Raw genomic sequence first — 20,879 nt, forward strand, 5'->3', positions numbered from 1 at the left:
GCAGATAGTGACATTAACGGCTGTTTATCCTCCCAGGCTAGACACAGCCTTGCTCCAGAGAAGCCCTGCCAAAATCCCAGGATTTGTTTCTAAACAATTCCCTAAATAAAGCCAGATCCAGAGCAGCAAAATGCAGTAGTTTCACTGGTTTCCACAGAAGGATGTTGATATCCGTTTGCTGAGCTTAGGGGCTGAGATGCTCTTTCAGAGCATGCTCCATGCTTACTAATTGCAGACCTTAAACACATAATATGCCAAGTCATTCAAATCTCCAAACAATGTCTAGGTTCCCTTTCCAGCCACTTTGGCATGATTAATCCCTTGAAAAGACTTTGGGCTTTAGAGAAAATTTGTGGTGTACTCGCCTGGCACATGCGCTATTTCTAGTAACCAGCTATCTCTGAAACCAGAAGAACTGTGGAAGCATTTACTTGAACATCTAAAGCTTTCTGGGAAAAATGTCATTTTAGAGATATTTTTAGTATTCCAGTTGATTTGGTTGTGCTACTTCAGGACAAGTGCGAGATGCTGACCGTTTCTGCAGAGCAAAATGTTCCCAAACTTCTGTTCGGGAATGTTTGATGCAGGAGTGACGTTCGGTTGCAGAGTTTACTCAAACCCAGCTGAATTTTTATGGGTGGGGGAACTGCATCCAAATGGGACATTTTCCCATAAATAATCTACATCAATGGAGCTCTGTATCTGCCAGCACAGACCAACAAAAAAACTGCCTTTCTTAGAAACTGGATGAGACCACGCTTAGGATCAAAACCAGCAAGTTGCTCCTTTGCCTTAAATACAACACACTTCCAGGGAGGCCATAGATACTGCCCCCTGGCATAAGGTTATGTTAATAGACGTTTCTCCTCTCCCACTTGCAAATCCTGTCCATGCCCAAAAGAGAATTTTGGATATTTGTGTGCTTCCATACACTGGAAATCCCATGCAAATAGCTACACTGTTTGACCTGACAGCCTGCAGCGAGCCTGCCCTAGCTGGGACACGGACCTACTGCTGCTGAACTGAACCGTGCATGGACAGCAAGACCAGAACAGAAGATTTGTAGGTTTACTGTGTGAGTGCAGGAGATCCCTCCTGCTCCACATGCAGAGTCCTCAATGCGCTTAGCGCACTCACATGTGCTCTTGCCTGGGAAAGCTCAGGTAGCAGAACAGGAGCCCATCTCCACCGCCTGCTTTCAGGGCAGCTTGGAAGCGCACACAGCTCTGCGGCACAGGCGAGGCAGAACATCTGGCCCACACGTATCAGGGCTGAAGGTTTTCTCCATGTACTTCAGGGAACGCTTGCAAAACCTGCTGTTCTGTCCTGTCCTCAGGAGGCTCCTGGCTGTCTAGACATTTCTGGTTATACACACTCAGATCCCCAGTTGCTTTTCACCTGGCGTGAGGCGACCCTCCTGGCTCTCCCTTCCGAGGAAGGGACACCATACATACTGTTGTCTCCTCAGGCCATCATCCCACCTGTTGGAGAAGGAAGAAACCCCCAAGTTATCGCTCCAGTGTCCTGCCTCCAGCCCTCAGCCCTGCTGAGATAGCAGCTGGAGCGGCCAGTCCACCAAGAGCTGAACCTAGAAATAAGCAATTTGGCACCAGCTGGGCAACAACAGGGAGAGCGCCTTGAACCCTGGGCTTTTCCAGAGTTCAGGCTGGGCTTCTCATTGCTGAGCTGCCCTTACAAAGGCTTTTTCCACCCTCTGGTCCCTCTGTCCTCAGCTCCTGGGTGGCCCCTCTCCTTGGATCCTCCCTTTCAGGTGCTCTCAGCCTCCACCTATGCTCTTACCTGCCTCTGTCATTCCCTCTGTCCGACACCACAGGCTTTCCCAGTGCACTTCCCAACCTGACAGCGTTTGGTGACGCGAGAACTGCTGCATCCAACCCGTTCCCAAATCACCAGAGCCCTTAGGACACAGGTGCAGTGGTGAGGAAGCCCCATGAGGAACAGAGGAAAGGCAGGAGGATCATGACACGAAAGGCCTGTGCGGATGACTCCAGGGTTGGGCTGGTATATCTCGATGGGAGGGAAGAGGAGGGGAGGGGAAAAACCTGTCTTACTGAAAAGAGAGAATTCCTGGAAGTGCCCAGGAGGTGGAGGAGGAACAGACACAGGAAGGAAACCCGGGAATTTCTACAAGGAACATTTTGTTTAAAAAAAAAAAAAAAAAAAGAAGAAGAATTTTTTTTTCCTGCTTGCAATGAAAAAAACCCCTTCAGTCAAAAGCCAGATTTCTGCTCAGAAAACCCTCAGAACACTGTTTCAACCCTCCAAGCAGGGCAGGGTGCTGCTGTAGTTCCTATTCTTTAGATAGGAATGGGGAAATGAAAAACTTCTTACACAAGGGCAGATCAGGGGAAAGCTCAACTAGAAGTCAGCCTCAACCTCTTTGTTGAGATGCCTCCTCCCCCTGGACTCCGGTGATCCTTGGCTTTAGGTGCCTACACGACCCTCATAGCATAGGCAGCTAAGGCAGCATGGGCTGATAACATTTTAAGTCTTTCTACAATGACTTCAATGGAGATCAAGGTCCTGTTGTTTCCAAACAAGACAATGTTTGTGTTTGGGAGAGAAAAAGCAAAGCTGTTTTCCCAGGATGATAAAGCAGGGAAGGGGCAGAGCAGGGAAGAGAGCCCAGGGCTGGGTTTACACAGAGGAGCCTCTGGGGAACATGCTGTCTCCCAGTGCACGAGTGGGCAGAGTTTATTGAATCACTTACGACGCAAGAAGAGACTGCACTCTGTGGAGCCACTCTTGGATGAAGCTCAGCACTGTTGTCTAGACTCTCTCTTCCCAAAAGTGCTACCATTGAATCCAGGCTCATTTGTCCTTCCTCCACCCCTTCCCTGGCCACTCACTTTCTATTTTATAAGGAAGAAATAAAAAGGAGAGGCAACATGCCAAAGAGCTGAGATTAGCCAGATGTTATTCATTGCTACCACCAGCCTGCTGAGCTCAATTAGCAGTCTTGACAGGTAATTTGGCCCAAATTCCAAATTACCCTAGAGACTGAACCTGAACCCTCACTCCTCCTCATGGCTAAGGCCCCTGACCAAGCAGCTGCTCAGCACTGCCCAGCTGTCTCAGGACTGAAGCAGCCTAGGGCACACCTCCCTCGGCTTTGCAAGGTGATGCACTGAAGTAAGACTTGGGGCTTCCAGAGAGCCAGGGCCAGTCACTATCCCCTGGACTAGCAAAATCCAGATTGTATATCACCATCCAAGAAGCCCTTCTGTCAGAACAAGCTCCTCAACACGCAGTGAGTTCTGCCATATCCTAACATCTTCGTACCATTTGGAACAAGGGCCCCTCCCATACTGTGGCATACTACAGGATTCGGCCTTCAACATAGGCAGAAGCACCTCCCAGCTGGTGTGTGCACAGACATCCCTATGGCCAGCACAGCTGTATTCACACTCAGCAATTTAGCAGCAGATTGACACAGGGAGTCAAAGTCCCTTCTCTTGCCAAGAGCAACCACAGTCTCCAATGCCCTCACCACAGAGCAAATGGGTCTGAATCTAGTTTTACACTCCCTGGGGGCTGCCTTTCAAGTGTAGCCTTCTTCCTTTCTCTAGCTTCCCCGTAGCTGCTCTTAAAGAGGACAATTTTATCAAAAGCAGGAAATTCTCCCTCAGTTGAAAGCCTAGGGTCCTTTTCTCCACAGTCTGCTCCTTCTCCTTTCCAGAGTTTGCAACAGCATGGGGAATACACTCTGCTGGGGCAGTCAGACAAAAACACAAAGGAAAACGCTGTTGTCCCTTATTGTGGTCAAGAAGCCAGCAAATAGCTGGTAATGATGCCATAGGCTGAACAACTGCAGCGAGATCAGCTTCACCCTCCTCCTTCCCAGAGCAATGCCTCTCCATTGATTTATGCAGCAATATATCTCCACAGATTTATTAGCCACTGTAAAGTTGAAGATTAGTAGAGGAACTAGAAAGCCCTCTGTTTTGAGGGCTGACATAGTCCATCCACCTACAGGAAAACATACATCCCTTTGCTTTAGTGGTGGTTTTAAGAAGATAGCATTTAGGGCAAATAAACTGTAAAGTGTATATATAGCTACCACAAATTTAAACACTCATGCAAGGCTACTGCATTTCTTTCTGCTCTTACATTTCCTCATCTTGACCCTGTCTTCAAGCATGAGTTTTCAGTGGGTAAAAAAATTCAGGCTCAGACATCTATGTCAAACTTTAGAAATCTCTTTCATGTAAAACTAAGGCAGACAGAAGTTCCTTCTAAAAATATGCATCTACACAGCAACACCTTTAAAGAGAAAAGAGTAGTAATCGCAAATGCTTTGGAAACGTCTCGCAGAAGTCATTTCACAGCAGCCAAAGCTGCAGTAACTATCAAGTGAAGTGTTACAGCTACATAACACAGCAGCAGAAATGCATGCTGTCTTTGATAGGGAGCAAGGAAAAAAGACCATAGCATCTTTAATTGGGTACTGGAAGACTGTGGTGGAAAAAGCAGCAAGGCAAACGGTTTTGGCTTGCACTGAAACTTTAACAAGGCTCAAGTACTCAGCCTGACAGCTTCTCTCCCTCTAGACATGCTAAGTGTCATTCAGAACTTCCCATTCTGCATCCAGTGGAGAAGTCTCATTCACCAGTAAGCTTCCTCCCAGTCTGAGCCTTCTCACACACAGAACTGGTAGCCAGAAGACATTAAAGGAGTATTATTTCCAAAACCTCAAGCAGGCAGGGAAGCACGAGAAGCGCGCCCCTCAAGCACAGCCTTCTGTAAAACCGTTCTGTGTGAACAGCAATCTGGGGAACTTCACAAAGGAGGAACACTACAAGATGTCTGCCTTGCTTCAGAGAGCCAAAGGCATCAGCCTCTCTAGTACCATCACGAAGAAGTTTGGGCCTGTTGCCTTCATAAAATGAACTGAGCACAGACTTAAAAGCATAGGTAAAAATAAACTTGTAATGTTGCCTGATGGAACTGGTATAAGATCCACACAATTCACACATAAAGCCCACAGGATGTTACTACTGAGAGATACTCCAGGTTCCCCCTCTAGGATCTGAGCTGCAACCCTGCTCTTCCCAGGCCTTCAGGTGACAACACGTCAGCTCTGAACTCTCCCTCTTCCTCTATCTCAGTCTTTGTTTCTTGCTTTGATGCTTGTCTCCTTCTTTAGAGATCAGCAGAAAACACTGCCCCACCAAGGCAACCTGACAGCTTCTCTACTCTGACCTGACGGTCCCCAACAGAACTACTACTCCTATTACACCTCCCAACTGCTCAACGAAAACAGCATTAGCACTGCCCGTATGCTTGGGCAGGTACGAACGGCTTTTCTTTAACTGTAGAGTGGTTTTTCAACATACTTCCTACAGTATGTTGGAAGCTTCCTACTTACAGAAGCCCTACTCAAAAAAGCGCCAAGTTGCCTACATACCAGATACTTAAGTCTGTTAGCATCTATACAACGTATGTCCAAGGTAACTTTAAGCACAGTTAAGGTGCCTTGAAACAAAGCTGGTGCCTACACAGAAAGCAAGGGTCCCACAGGGAACAAATGTTTCTCTCTACTACTGATAGATGGGCACACCTACATACAAATAACGCAAAGCTTCCCCTTCTCCCGTTCCCTTGGGAGCATCTTCCCTGAAAAGTATTTAATATTCTTCAATTACAAAGCAGCCTTATAGCAAATTGGCAGATGATCCACATTTAGAAAAAGTTACAGATATTTTTATTTCCCAGGTTTACAGCAACCTTTTCTACTTACCAAAAAGAGTCAGACAATCCATTTTAGCCCATGTTAAAAAAGAAACAACAATAACAAAAAAACGTATTGCATTCAGGGACTGCATACAAAAAGGAAAAAATACAGATGCAAAAAAACCACTGAATTACCATTATGGAAATTAATTTTAACAGTTACAAAGCATATTATTCCTGGAAGTTGCTTTTATTTAGCAATTATGTTAACACTGCAAGAAGGCAGTTGGCATTGAAAACAAACAGTTCAGTTTTAAAATTAGGGAAGTGAATTAACTGAAATTTCAGGGTACTCGCACCTGAACACACTCTACTACCTTGAATACTTAAGAACCTTTAATCAAAAGGGGTTCTTTTTTTGTTTGTTTCTTGAGGAATAAAATAAAGGAGATAAAAGGGTACGAAAAACTGTTTGTTTTCAGTTTTTCATGTGTTTTTTCAATTCAAAATTAAACACTAACAACCATCCAGTAAGAGAGAGTGGGGGGGGGGGGGGAAGTCACACATTAAAGGAGTCAAAGTCAATACTGAGATAACGTTTTAATTTTTTTTTGTTTTTTGTTTTTTTTTCCTGTAAAATGGCTTGTACTTCCACAGGTACAACAGCAAAGAAATTATTTCAGTCCATTTCACATGGTGTATAAAAGACCAATTTACAAATATACCCAGAAGTTTAACAGCTGCTAACATTGTATAAAGGTAAACATAACTTCTCCGTCATACAGGGCTCGCCGTGTGAATGAGCCTTTTCCTATAGCTGCATCACAAGACGAATGAGCCTTCCAGGGGCTTTTCATAACGTATTAGATCCAAGAGAAAAACAATAGCCATCCCTAACCACCTGTTATCCATGACACAAACAGAAGGGACTTCAAGGCGATCTGAAGATCGGTTTGCCCATCAGGAAATTATAAATATGCCCTGTCAAAAAGAGAAGAGAAAAAACAACCTAGACAACAATTTTTGTAGTTTGGTTGTCCAAGCAACTTACACTTTTGTTGTGCTGCCAACAAAAACAAACTCAGAACAAAGACTGTAAAGCTGTATCTTCGCTACCCAGAGGCTGACTCTGCAGCTCCTGCAAGACCAAAACGCCTGCTGCAGTCGGTGCGACTTAGTTTGCACAACGCCTGCAGAACTTTGACCACTTTTATTCCTAGAAACCTCTCCCCCATCAGCCTTATCTTTAAGTTTTTCCTTTTAATTCACAACACCAGGTGTGAAGACTGCCTACAAAATCAGACTAATGAGCAAATCTCCAAAGAATTTTGGAGCTCACATTCGTGCTTTCCTTGAAGAGGCAAGCAGGCCTGAAAATGTCTGTTTAGACTCACTTTCATAGTTTTTTTCCTCTCCAAGTTATATCTCCTTGTTTACCTGCAACTACATAGATGAATGGAAGATGACAGGAATGAAGATTTCACAAGAGGTTAACAACTGAGCGAATAAAAAGAAGGAAGAATCCTTTGTCAGAACATTCCCCAACATTGGGGCTGTCCACGTTAATCCAACTCAAGTGCCTGACGGACAGCCGCTTCTGAACTGCTTTGGGATCAACAGCTCTAATTGCCGATTCCACGGGAGCTTTCACTTCACATCCAACACAGCAAGTTACCCACAATCTTAGGGAAACCGAGACTCACCACCCGCAGTACAATGATCCTTTACAAGGAATAAAGGCAGGCACAGCTTGTTTCAAAAAGGTTATTTGCAGCTCACCTTCAAACAAGAGCAGTAAGTAGTTAAGCCAGGTCAAATTTCTTAACAAACTAAAAACATTTAATGATCTACATCTGTTCCAACGACAGCCAAATCACTACCAATAGGTCTCTGACACCCCCTAAAAATGCCAAGGCTATGAGCAGGATGGACAGAAATGTGACTCTCTTGGAGAAGCCTCCATTTTCAAAAGAATACATAATGACAGAAAAAACAGTGAGCCGCAAGTTTACCAGCTACTGCAACAGCACAAAAGGGAGAGTTACCACAGTTCAAGCCAACAGTTTATTTTGGATGGTGTGTGGAGAGGGAAGTTTTTTATTCAGAAACTGCAGTTTCTCACTGTTATACACTCAGCATTTCAGGGAAGCATGCACTTAGCACCTCTGCTCCCTGGCCATGCTCCCAAACAGAATCCTAAAACTCCAGAATTTGTCATTACAATGACCAAAGCCTTCTGTTCAGAAGATCAGAACCTCTGAAATCCATCCTGGAGCTTCCTACAGACTTGAAGAGAGTCCTTTTCATGGTTTGAAACTGGGAACAGCTACGGTCATTTCTTATCTGTTATTGGCAAGTCTTTGCTTCAAGGGGGGCCTGTTGCCCTCATGAAAGAGGCCTGCCAAAGGCCTTCTTCTCCCTTAAGGCCAATCGCCACCCTCACAAAGAAAAATTCCTTCTTTAACTACGAAGCCAAGCTACCCTGAGGCGTAAAGTGAAAAAAGGATCTTGATTAAAATGCAGTACTGTGCTAGGGATTTTTTTTTGTGGTACAATTTGGACCACAGCTCAAACAAGAACACAACTTACTGCTGAGTTCACTGTTTAGACCTCAGCACTTTATCAAGAAGCTGCCAGGAGACAGGAAAGTGGGATGTGTTACAGCTCCAGTGCGTATGGGTATGAGAAGTTTTTTTTTCTTCTTCTTTCTCCCCCACTTTCTTTTTTTTTTTTTTTTTTTTTTTTTTTTTAAGATCAGCCTAGAAAAATACTTTTCGCTAAAAGTTATGCGGTAAAAGCTGTTTTTTGAAGCATACAAATAGAATCAACAGTAACAGGTGAAAAAATAATCCTTACAGAATACACTATTGCCAGCTCTTGGAACAGCATGCAAGAAACATGGTAACACTGACATCATGAAACAGACTTCCAAAACACAAAAGTTCGAGTGTGGTTCTCAAGTTTACTCCCTCTGAACAGAATTGTTCTCATTTATCCAGAAACTTTTTCCTCCCAATTGAGTTACCAGACTAGTAAAGAGGTGTGTTTGCTAGGACAAGGGAAGGAGAAAACAGATAAGCAGCCAAACATTTCATCTGAGCAGAGCAGCACATATAGCAGTGCTGCTTGAGAAAAATAATGCAAAAAACACCTTTGTCTTCTCAGTAAACCCAGCTCTGTGGGGACTCATCCTAGATTTGAATACAGGTTAATGGCAAAGTACCCGCATTCGTGCAAAAGAACTGTGGAAGTTTGTTTCCCAGATAAAGAGTTTTCCTTCCTGCAGTATTTCTTGTGTTACTACAGAACTGCTGGCAATGAAAGAAACAAAAACATCTCACTTAATACAATCTTTCAAAAGAACCCTTCTCTCAGATACACGCCATCAGCCAGTCTCCCACCTCATGCAAGCCAATCACCCCCAAAGCAGATGGTGTGCAAGTATTACCAGCAACAGCTCTAACGTTGTACATTCACTTTGCACAGGGCATGGGCAGATGAAGCCCCAAAGCAGCAATTAGGCTGTAACTGCAAAGGACAAAAGTGAAGACGCTTGATGTGGAGAAGCCATGGAACCTGCACATTTATAGTCCCTTTAGTCTCAGAGGGAGACCACGCATGCAAATCCTGATCAGCCCGCACCCAGGAGAGCGGCTGCCAGCCAGAGCCGTGGAGCGCAGGGAGCTTGGCGAGGACGAGAGCTGGAGAACTCTGGCCGCAGCCTTAACGCAAGGCTTGCGGCCCGAACTCGGTAGCAAACGTTTCCTGAAAGTGTGTTTCTATAGCATCTCGTGTGAAATAACTCAAGTATTTCAGAGAGTCTGCTATGAACAAGGTGGAGGTGACTCTGCCTCTCACAGATGAGGTATATGCTGAATAGAAACAATGCTGCAGAATGCACATGGGACCTGAGGAACTTAACGCTGAATAGAGACAGGGAAGAGGCACCCTCATGTTTATGCCTGAAGCCAAGACAAGGTATTGAAGGCCAAAAGCACTTCTTTCCCAGTCTGGCTGGACTGCCATTCTCGATGAAGATTAGCCACAAGACTGTCTTGTGGGAATAAGGACTTGGAATACGGACTCACAAGAGGATCTCATTGAAAAGGCACTAGGAAGAAGCATATAGCTCTAGGTTTACAGGATTCATCCTATTTGCAGTCACTGAGTGGGGAAAAAAACTGTACAGTATGGGATTTTTCGAGAAAATGCTGCAGAACAAAACACTTTTTTACAGCAAGAGAATAAAAAGAAAAGTAAAGCTATTTTCAAAGTATTAAAACGCTGAACATTTATACAGCAAAATTATATTAAAAACAGCAGCAGATAAAGTATGTCCCATAACCACTGGCAAGGGACATGTAAAATGTTTATAAGGTTAACCATAAAACAATTTTACAACCAAAATATGAACAGGCCAATTCAAGTATATATACAGAATATATTAAAATCATATAAATTATATATTTATACAAAGGGCACAAATATAGCAAAAAGCTATAGTTGATGAAGCAGAACTGAATTTGAATGATCAATTTCATCTAGCGATGTTATGATTTTTCTCCCAAATTCTTCTTCTTTTTTTTTTTTTTTTAAACCTGGATATATTGATACCTCAGATACCAAGAGTATAGGAAAAAAAATAAAAAAAAAATCAAGGAGTAATTATTCTATATGAAATGAAACTAGCAGTAGGAGCGGTACATCTCCTATGAAATTCTGATTTATTTATTTTCATAGTAAACATTTATAAGCTCCCTTAAAAAGTCAGAAATTTCAAGTGATCTACTTCAGATGTACCACCCTGATGCATATATTTGATTACATTTGAATTGTTTGACTTCCAAACATTTGAAGGAAAAAAAAAAACAGATACAAACACATCTCGATCTGCAAAAAAAGGTGACAGATGGCAGCAAGTTGAAAACTGAACAAAAATACTCAGTTGAACTAGAAAGGATGCTCTTCTCACAGCATTTTGGCTAGTAAGTGAGCTTAAAAAGAAAAAGCTTATTTTCAACTGCTTTTTATTTTCAAACACAACAGCGGATAACCACAATCCATTGAAGCACTTGAGAACCTAAACAGTCCCATCCATGGGCTTATATTTAAACACATACTAAGTGCTCTCCTGAATTCAGGTCTATGTAAATAAATTCTGCATATATAGTACCTAAACTTTCTGTCTTGCTGCGGTACTACCCCTTCAGTAATGCAGTTTTTAAAGGCTTGCTACATCTCACTTAACCCAATGATTCTGGGCATGCAAGGAGCAGTTAGAGCAGGCTAAGTTAAGCAGAAATAAAAAAGCCAGACTATACGTATACAGAACACTGGCTTGAAACCCAGAACTATGCATGTAAAAAAGTAAAGTGATTTCACCAGATGCAGGTTAAACAAAACAAAAACAAACAAAAATCAAACAAAAAGGGCCATATACCATACATATGGAACAGTGGATATCTATTACACTGAAAGGAAATCAATGCAAACGGGATTTCCTCAGTTTCAAGTAATCCTTGATGCCTTTTTGGCCAGCTGTGTTATACCGTAACAGATATTTTAATAGCATTTCTACTCTACAATTTAGGCAGTTAACTTCTCTCTTACATAACCAATTATCACTAGTGAACGTTCACCTATGGTTGTCCACACATTCTGTATTAGCTCCTTGAGAAACTATTCAAGTTAAATTATATTGCAAATTAAAGACAGTTGCATTCTGTACGTTCCTTCTAGCTTTGAAAAAATAGGTTTTAAAGGCTTGTCAAAGTTTAGAAGAAAAAACCTTTCCATGAAAAAAATCTTAGCTTAAAAAAAAAAAAAATCAGTAAGACACCTTTTTCTGATCCAGGGTACTAATAAAAAGATTACAAATATACTACAACTTGACCAAGAAGACTTAATGGATATGCTGCTTTTGAGCACGCAACACCACTGATATCTGTCAAGTTCCAGGTATCAATGTATCCCATTTCACCACGGCCCCTCACAATTTCCTTGTCAGTTCCCCATCCCCGCTCTACCTCTCTATTAATAATTATAAAAAAGGTAAAATCTAGAGTTAGTGGCAAAATCTTCACAGTAAGTTGTTAAAGAACGTGTTATTGTGGTCACCGCAAAATGGTATCAGTCAATTGGACCCTGAAAAATTAGTTTGATGCAGTTGTGTTCCCCAGATAGCTGTGTTGCACAAAAAGGGCAGGCAGCATGAAATGCATGAGTACCATGAGGCAGAGGAATTTGAGACCAGTATTTCGCAGACTTCTCAGAGCACACATGTCCACACGGGGTGAAAGCATGAGTTGGAGGACCAGCATCCACATAAAAGCCTGCTTCACAACCGAGCCAGAGAGGCACATAGGGGCCAACGGTTCTGCACATAGGACATTCCCGCTCATTGGCTTCTGTATCACTGCGATGTCCCCAGTTGTGATAGCCATGAACATGACCACAGCTGAGGTATGCCCAAGGCTGCTTCTCTTCTACCACATCTTTACGGTTGATGCTGGGAAATGCTAAAGTGTTTAACCCAACAGGACACTGTGGTCTGGCAGCATTTATCTCCTGACGCAGAGCTTCGATGTGTTTCTGAGTTGGAGTGTGAAACAGTCCATCTGCTGTTCTCCACAGAAGGGTGGCTCCACACAGGTCAATAAGAGAACCATCTTGTAGGACGTTGGTCTCATTTTCTACCTAGTGGTAGAACACAAGAGTAAGTAGTTAAGTCTGAGATGCCACTTTTACGGATCAAGGAGGAAGGTGTCCTCTTCCTCGCCGCGGTGCTACCCCTACCTAGCATACTAACTGATTTTGTTGTATTGTTTCCTTGTGGTGCCCTGTCCAAATCCATCCGTCTCTTGTCTTACATTTAGATTATAGGGAGCATGGGTCTTTATTCTGTGCTTGTACACAAGGGCCTAAATCTGCATCTGTAGTTCGTGTGCAATAACTAGTATTGCCATAGCACAAGTTTTCTTTCCTTTAATACCTTTCCTAAAGTAATCCTTCAGGCAAATTTTTTCAGAACCCCCTCCCCACCTTTGAGAATACTATTATTTCCTCTGTCTTTAATATTGATTTTCTATATGCCTCTGCCAGGTCTACGGTAAGTCCTGATAGACTGAAGAGGAAACTTGCTATTCCCTAAGGGCTGTATTAGCAGAGCAGCCAGATTGCTCCCTGGAATTCTTTGCCCATGTAGATGAGCAAAGAGCTGTTCCTGCAGCAAAATATCCTCTTTCAATTAAAAACTGCGAGCCAGGACAGACCAGCTGTCCTGCTACTCATATACCATTTTCAACTCGTGGCAAGCACAAAGCATTTTGCAGAAGCACGAACTCCCACAGCGTACATAATCAGCAGTGGAACACTTTTCTGCAGATCCATTAATGATAAATGGAAGACAAATGCAACACCAGCCACACTCACAGGTGCTCCCATAGATTATCATTACAGCATACAGTGAACTACCAGTTGAATTTTTCAAGTGACAAGTTCTGCAACTGAAGCCACACAGGCTCATCTTCCAAAGAAATAACCTCCCCCCCCCCCCAAAAAAAACAGGCCCTTTATTCAATGAGGTATAACAAGCAGGTACAAGCCCAGTGAGCATAGCCCAAAGGTTTCTCTCATCTGAATAAAAGCAGGTACTTATAACACAGTCTCAAAAGATTATGCTAAACATACACACACATTGTACTTTAGTGAATTATTCTCAAATTTGTTTTGCTGTCAACAAACACATAGGCAATTTGTGCTATTGCTATTAGTCTAGTAGTGATGAATATATATTAAAAAGGATCTTTCCTAAATCAAATAAAAACAGACCAGCTGCCCAGCTTTGTACATAGAAAGCGGGTAGAAAATACAACTACAGCCAAACAAACAGCCTGGACATTAAGTAGGTCACATGAAATCATCACGTCTGCATGAGAATACTAAGAACGACAACCAATTTGGCATTTACATTTTAATCCCGTTGAAATTCACAGATTTACTGTGGATCATCCTTGCACAAAACACGTAGATGATACAATAGAGACTACAGATAAAGTCACCCCTATAAAGGGCCACCAGCAGAAAAATTCAGTGGTTGGTGCAGAGATGAGAGAATCCTTGATTCGGTGCACCTCTCGGATAATTCCTTCACAAACAGAAGAGCAAAAAGCTTCCTAGTATGCAGTGTGTTCAATTCATTATACAGTGTGCATTTGGTTTTATGGACCCAATCAACGAATACTGATCACATCAATACCAGTGTGCCATGTAATTTTATTTAAATGAGAATTCAAGTCATCGTGGATGCAGGAGAGGGAATTTATTTGTTTTAGCGCTGCCTTTCTTTAGCAGCACTAATAAGGTGTTTTGCTCACCACGTACAAAGGGCGCAATCGCAACATCATCTGTCCCAGCCCCCGAGGCAATATTTGCCTGCCACCATTAAAGTGGCAAAGCAATTTATGAGTGCAGGCTGTCAACTGAAAGCAGAACAAGATATTCAAACTCCATTTTCCTAAGCCCTTTAAGCAGTCGGTTTTCTGCAAAGCAAATGGCAAAGCTGGAAAGTCAGTGCAGCTGGAGTGTACAGGAAACCTTCACAACACCAGCAAACTAATGCACTGAAGGTTGCAGCACAAATGACATTTCAGGACAGAAGAGGGGGACGTTCTCCCCACTCCCCATCCCTGCACTTTCACAGTCTTTAAAGTCTAGCAGCTGGATGGTGAAGTTACAAAAGGGGCATCTTCCTTGGCTGTGAAGGCTCTCAAAACATCTTCTCGCTCCCTGAAGGAGAGAGAGGGAGAGTCTCCCTCATAAAGGAGGGCAGCAAGGGTGAACCATGAAGGCTTTTCCCAGTCTGCAGACAGGACAGTATTCTAACCTACCCAGATCCAGATTAGAAGCCCAAAAAGTACTTCTGTGAAAGCTCATCTGCTTGACTGAACAGGGTTGGCTGTGTATTTTCTTAGCTTCTAAGGGTGCAGTTTTGTTTTCTTTTACTTGGAGGTGAAGGAATATGAGAGGAAAAATAAGCATAGCACCTCCTTCCTAGGCCATCAAGATTTGGGAAGTGGGAAGGCAGGGAGAGCCATGGGGATTCCCAGCTTCTACGGGGAAACAAGCACGTTTTCATGGGAACCTCTGTTCCAGTTCTTTATGCCGCAGGTCTCAGTGACAACTGAAACTTTTTGGTTTTGGCAAAGGCAAAGTTAATCCTGCTCTGTAGGACGATGTAGGTATCTACTTAGCAGGGTTTCTCTTATCATCCTAGCAGCAGGTAAATCAAAAGGAAGCTGTAAATATCCACACCAGTCTTGCATGCAAGTTGACTCTTCCTTTTGAAACAGTATACACAGAGCTGTATTTCTCAGCACTAACTTCCAGATCCTCCCGGTTCCCAGGAAGACATTTAAGAACTGGAGATTCCAGAACAAAGTTCATTCAGGTTTTAAACTACATGCTATTTCAGTTGGAAAAGTGATGTTAAGAGAAAAATTAAGACATCTTGTACAAGCAGAAACAGAATAGCAGTACAAAATTTACTGTAGCACACATCTATCAAATGATTGCAATGCCCCCCACCCAGGGACAAGGCTATTGTTCTGCAGTTACAACATGACTGCATCCATTCAGTGCCAGAAAATATGCATCCCTCATTCTGTTTTAATTACCAGTTTACTTCCGACTTACCAGCTTCCCCCTTTGTTGAGCAGATCTGGTTTCACGGAGAGTGTACACATCACCACAGACTGAGATCTCCCGCCAAACTCCAGGTTTCGACTCTTCAGTAAACCCTCCTTTTGGATGCATGACCAACACACCATTGGTTGTTAATCCATCCATGTGGCCATCAGGATTTTTCCATTTTGCTGCTTTTTCCTGCATGTGACAACCACCCCAGGAAAAAGTTTGTCTAAGAGTTTTAGACTCTTACGTTTTACTCACTGAAGTCCACAGTTTTACCAACACCGTCTAAAATGCAACGTTTCCTCACTAGCCAGCAGCGCTTAGACAGATTTCTAAATAAAGCGTTTTAAAACATATCTTCTGTCAGTCTTACAGTGGTAAGAACTTGTTATGAATCTTCAATTATTGTTACTTCTAACCCAGCTGAAGAGCATCTCTGACTGCAGGTCAGGTCAGAGTTGAGACTTGTGCTTTCTTTACTCACCTCAAAGGCAATACTAACACAGATACTCCTAACCACTGTAACAGAGTATTAGTGCAATGTGCACATTTGGTTTGTATCATGTGGTTGACATGTCTCTGGTCTTCAGCACCCAAAGCTATCACAGTAATTTAAACTCACAATGAGTATCAAGAATATAGCAAGCAAACTTAAAGAAAAAACATCCAGAGCTGCTGAAGTAGAACTCTATTGTTAAAGACAATTATCACCATGAGTCCACGGGTGGTATTAAATCTGGCACATAGAATTGCAGTTTCTACTTAACATTGAGGCTGATACACTGGCGTAAGATTTATCACCCCAGTGGAACATATCAACTAGTGAAAGGGAATTTTGCAGCTTGAAGATAACACAGAAAAAAGAAGATTTTGCTCATATGTAAAGTTATTAGTAGCACTTACACCAAGAAATATATTCTTAGAAGAGTCAAATCCAGCTGCAAAAATCCTTGCTGTATATGGTGGGCTCCTGTCACAAACAATCCTGCATGCAAAACGTGATATGGTGCTCTGTGTAATCTGAGTTTCATCATTGTTTTGACTGCCGGAAATTGTATCTGTTACTACGAAGTCTATGGGGCTTTCTGTTGACCTCCCAACCTGCAAAAAAATTAAGATAGTTGCAAAATTATAAGAAGTAATAGAGGACAACAAATAATAATAGAAAAACAAGCATTAAGGGTGCAGTCTTGTCAAATTAGCATCACTTAAAATCTATGACCTACTGAGTTTTTGGATGCTGACATCCAAAGACCAATCCGTTTTCCACATTTGTCCGAGACACACAAATCCATCATTTACACCACAAGACAAATTTTCACTTACTCAACTGATGCTTGTGCTTGTCCAACATAGCTGTAGTGATTTGTTTCATGGAATATTGTCAACAGCATGAAAGTATTGTCCTTCTGATAGTTCCTAATCCCACCTCTATAGATTAGTCACCATTGTATTCTATCAATTAAGGAAAAGCCAGCTTGAAAACGGCAAATTTTAATCACAGTTCTAATGTCAAGTTCATTTGCCACGAAATTAAAAGGTCCTTTTTAGATCCAGAACTCAGTCATATTAATATACCATAACAAAAAGCTACTACCTTCATGTTTTCAGAATCTGTATTCCAGCCTATAAGAATTCTCAGGTAAAGCCCACAATATGATTAAATTTGCTTCTAATCATGCATAGGCATGACTAAACAAATTAGAAAAGAAAAAACAATTGCTTTAGAAAAAGACATCATTGATCAGTAGGCAGGAGTATTTTTCTATCTTGCCACCTATAAGCATTAATTCCAAAACTGTAAACAGCTAAGCATCTGGAACAGATCTTTTCATTACAAAATAGACCAAGGGATCTGACTACAAACCAAACATACACACAGCGGTGAGATTGTATCAGTACTTCTACAGGCAAATTACCATTACACTAACTTGGAGTATAACGGAGAAACCAGAGCTGAGGAAGAGAACGTTCTTTTGACGGACGCACTGTGATTGAATGGGAAAACAAGATTAAGAGTATTCTTCACACTAAACTATTTTAAATATCAAGATCCCACATTTTATGACACAACCTCCTCACTAAACTTATCTCAAAGTCCTCTGAGAAGCCAGATTCTTTGCTCTTCAAAGTCCACCACGGGAACGCCCATAAACTTCTCTGCAAACTCTAAATTCACTGCGCCTGCTTAAACACTGAAGAAAAACTCTTCAAGAGTTAGACAAAGTGTTGTTTTCAATACCTGATCTTTGTCACAAATGAACTAGTGAAAATAGTACAGGGAACTCTCCCACACTTCTGCTCTACTTTAAAGAGCTAGAAGAAACTCTTGATGTCATCTTTTAAGGGACAATAAAGCACACAAGTGTTGCACAGTCTTCATCGTATCCTACCAATCCATCAGCATGAAATTTGAATATATTCAGAGGTAAGCATTACCATCTATAGACAAAGTTGTGTGTTTAGAATTTCTGAAATTACTTGAAATTTTTAAACAAAACAGTTCCTTGAGTCACATGTCTCATTTGTGTCAACAGTATGCCTACAGAATGCCAAGTATATTTTTCCCCTCTTGTTTTTTCAAAAGCCTTCAGAAAATTAGTCGCATGTAGTACCGTGCTACATCTAGAAATGATTTTAAGCCTGAAGTGCTAGAAGTTATCTTCAAACCACGGGAACTTCCCATGCTCCCTTATCAATTCAAGAATTTGGTTTTTTACACCATTAGAAAAGAAAGCCACACAGTAATAAATGAAAAGTTTGATACTTAACAGCACTTATTCATCAAAAAAAAAAAAAAAGAAATCAACTCATCTGTTATTGCAGGCAGACAACAGCCACTACAGACGTAGCTTAGTAGTTCAAAGCTAGTCTTTAAGTAACAGACTTGATTATATTACTATTTTCTGAAGTTTTTGCTTCTCTCCTTCCAATGTTTTCTCTCTCCCTCTTCCCCAGTCTCATTTTTACTTCCATCTCCCTTTATAGCATAGGGGACCTTGTCTGGAAAGTTTTCAGCCGTATTTTGGGAGTCTTCTTGTGCACTGTGCCATATTCCATACTGTTTCACTAAGTTACTTCCAATGGCCAACCATAAATCTTCCAGTTGATGCATCAGACAGCTTCTGCATCTGCACTACAGGCTATTGTTAAAGCTATAAAAGCCAGAAAGTCAATTTGCTAGTGTCCACTGTCAACCAAAGAAGTCATATATATATAAATAGATATATATTTAAATAGAATATTTAGGTATATATATCACTCCTCTGAGACAAGAGAAAAAACAGACAAATTGCCAGCGAATAATTTAACAGCTGCAGATTCTCACTTCAGTAGAATTTCACTCTGATGGCAGGAGAGAATTCAACCAGGCATCTTTTGAAGGGCTACTCTACTCCGAAAAACCAAATCTTCATATTCAATGTACCTGCTTCCTATCTAGATTTGTAGTTATTTGTGGTACTGGCTACACGTTTCATTTCCTGTTAGTGCGACTGACAGGTACAATCAATACATTCTTGGCCAGCCAGCCATGCATCATCAACAGAAAAATTCTGATGCAAAAATCTTCATTTTTAGCAAGATGCAGACTAGAAAAGGAACTACCTGACTTTGGGAGATGCCAGATGGAATACGTTAGAACATCCTTCTTGCTATTAAATGAAGAGATCCTGATCTGGATGTCTTTAAGGCAAACAGAAAGCTCCACAGTAGCAAAAGACAAAACAAAGAACACACCATAACACAGCACAATAATAGGTCCAGCGGAGAAAAAAAACTATTCTTGATATCGAATATAGGACACTAAGAACAGAATTATACGATGAAGTGTCCAGGACAACCTTCCAAAGTGCGTGACCACCTGCAAGTTTCAAAGTCCTGCTACAGGACAGCATGAAGTCATTTTGTCAAAAAGGTCCAGCAGGAAGTAATTGTTTGACACGTGACTGAGTGAAATACAACTGGGGAAGAAGAAAAAGCACCAACCTTTGCATTGCATCCAGCTTTCAAAAAGCAAAACCATTCCTGGTCAGGTCTTTAAATAATATTTCCAAACTTCCTTTCAAAAATGTTTACTTGGAAACAAATCTTCATATTATTTTCAGAAAAAGTTAAGTTAGAAGAGCAGAGGCTCCTACGATGAAACTTGACTGTGTATTCACTGAATACGTATATAATCTGAATGGCTAACAAACGATGGCTGACAGCGGGCAGAGTGTGCATGTGGGCACTTATACTCATTATTAACTGCTAGGTTATATGCATGAAAACTTCCATTCCATTATGGAAAACCTTCAGCGGAATTGGTATTCATCTACAGAAAACCTGAACACTGCTCTTCAATGTCTTTTCAATTTCCTTACAGCCCCTTCTATAGGCTCCCCAAATTTTCCATGTGCGCTTCACTTCTCGCAGTCATCTACTCACGCTTCCTGGTTACAAGCTAGGAAAACATAGCACAAGTCTATTTCTGTGTTTGCAGTCTTCAAAAGTTTTGTGTTTGCGTCTGAAGCCCTGCAGAACACAAGTCACAAACACAGCAGGTCTCATGTCTCCTTCAAAGGAAATGGATTGACTACAAACTCTCAAAGGGAGAGAGGAAAAAAGATGACAGATTTTTTGTGAACTGTGACTCTCTTGCTTTCAAGGGAAATCAGCTCTAGCCCAATGGACTCTGTCTTCACATTCAGAAACTGTATTCTGGCCAGGAGAGCAAAGCAAGAACTCCATTTTCCATTTCCTCCATTTTCCCCATTTCAGGTCACACTTTGACTAAGGTGGTGTTAATGACTGCCATTTTATGTTTATCACACTCCCTAGTGCTGCTACCTTGGTGAAGTTGTGCAGTGCTATTATCCCATTTTACAGAGGGGAAGACCGAGATAAAGAAAAGCTAAGTGACTTGCACAAGGTAACATAGCTGTAGTCAACAGCTGAGGAGAAGCCTCAGGCCTCAGGACAGCGCTACAGTTTAGGCATTATCCTTCCCTTTTCAGCTTCCACGTCCTTACAAGTGTTCTACAATAGCCAGGAAAACATTTCTGAAGGAAAACCAGCAAACTCCAAGGACTGCTGATCAGGCATCACTTGAATAGACAGTTTTACTCCGCGGATCAATAGAGACAGCATGGAATTTGCTACCGTGAGCTACAGGTCAGCACATAGCAACCTTACAGTCACTTTTCTCTGAATGCACACAACCAGATTCCTGGGAATAATTAAAACTTACTGGCTTATCTAAATTATGGAAGCCTCTTCAGCCGCTATCTGGCATCTCTCGAACAGCAAAATATCGCCACAGTCTACCAGACTGCTCCTCCCCCGATTGCCATGGCTATAGGCGCCTCTAGGCCAAGGCCTGCAGTGCAACCCTCTGAAAAGGGTGACCGACAGGAGAAATACAAGCTAGGACAGTACTCGAGGTGACATCGAGATCCAATCACAGTGTAGCAGCCTACACATTTCAGAGCAGAAGACAAAGACTGCACTGAAGA

At 42.0% G+C, this 20,879-nt stretch overlaps 1 protein-coding gene across 2 annotated transcripts in view; it reads right to left on the reverse strand.

Annotated features, from left to right (window-relative positions):
- Window positions 1-8,406: 8,406 nt before the first annotated feature.
- The window catches only part of PELI2 (pellino E3 ubiquitin protein ligase family member 2), an 84,132-nt gene continuing 71,659 nt past the window's right edge, over window positions 8,407-20,879 (reverse strand). For both annotated transcript variants that reach the window (XM_068947459.1, XM_068947460.1), the window contains exons 4-6: window positions 16,288-16,485; window positions 15,388-15,576; window positions 8,407-12,390 (exon numbers count right to left, since the gene is read on the reverse strand). In XM_068947459.1, coding sequence (XP_068803560.1) covers window positions 11,824-12,390; window positions 15,388-15,576; window positions 16,288-16,485 — 954 coding nt within the window. In that variant the 3' untranslated portion in view covers window positions 8,407-11,823. The remainder of the gene's footprint in view (window positions 12,391-15,387; window positions 15,577-16,287; window positions 16,486-20,879) is intronic.

The sequence above is a fragment of the Struthio camelus genome, chromosome 5 (genome assembly GCF_040807025.1).
Source record: "Struthio camelus isolate bStrCam1 chromosome 5, bStrCam1.hap1, whole genome shotgun sequence".
Taxonomy (NCBI): Eukaryota; Metazoa; Chordata; class Aves; order Struthioniformes; family Struthionidae; genus Struthio; species Struthio camelus.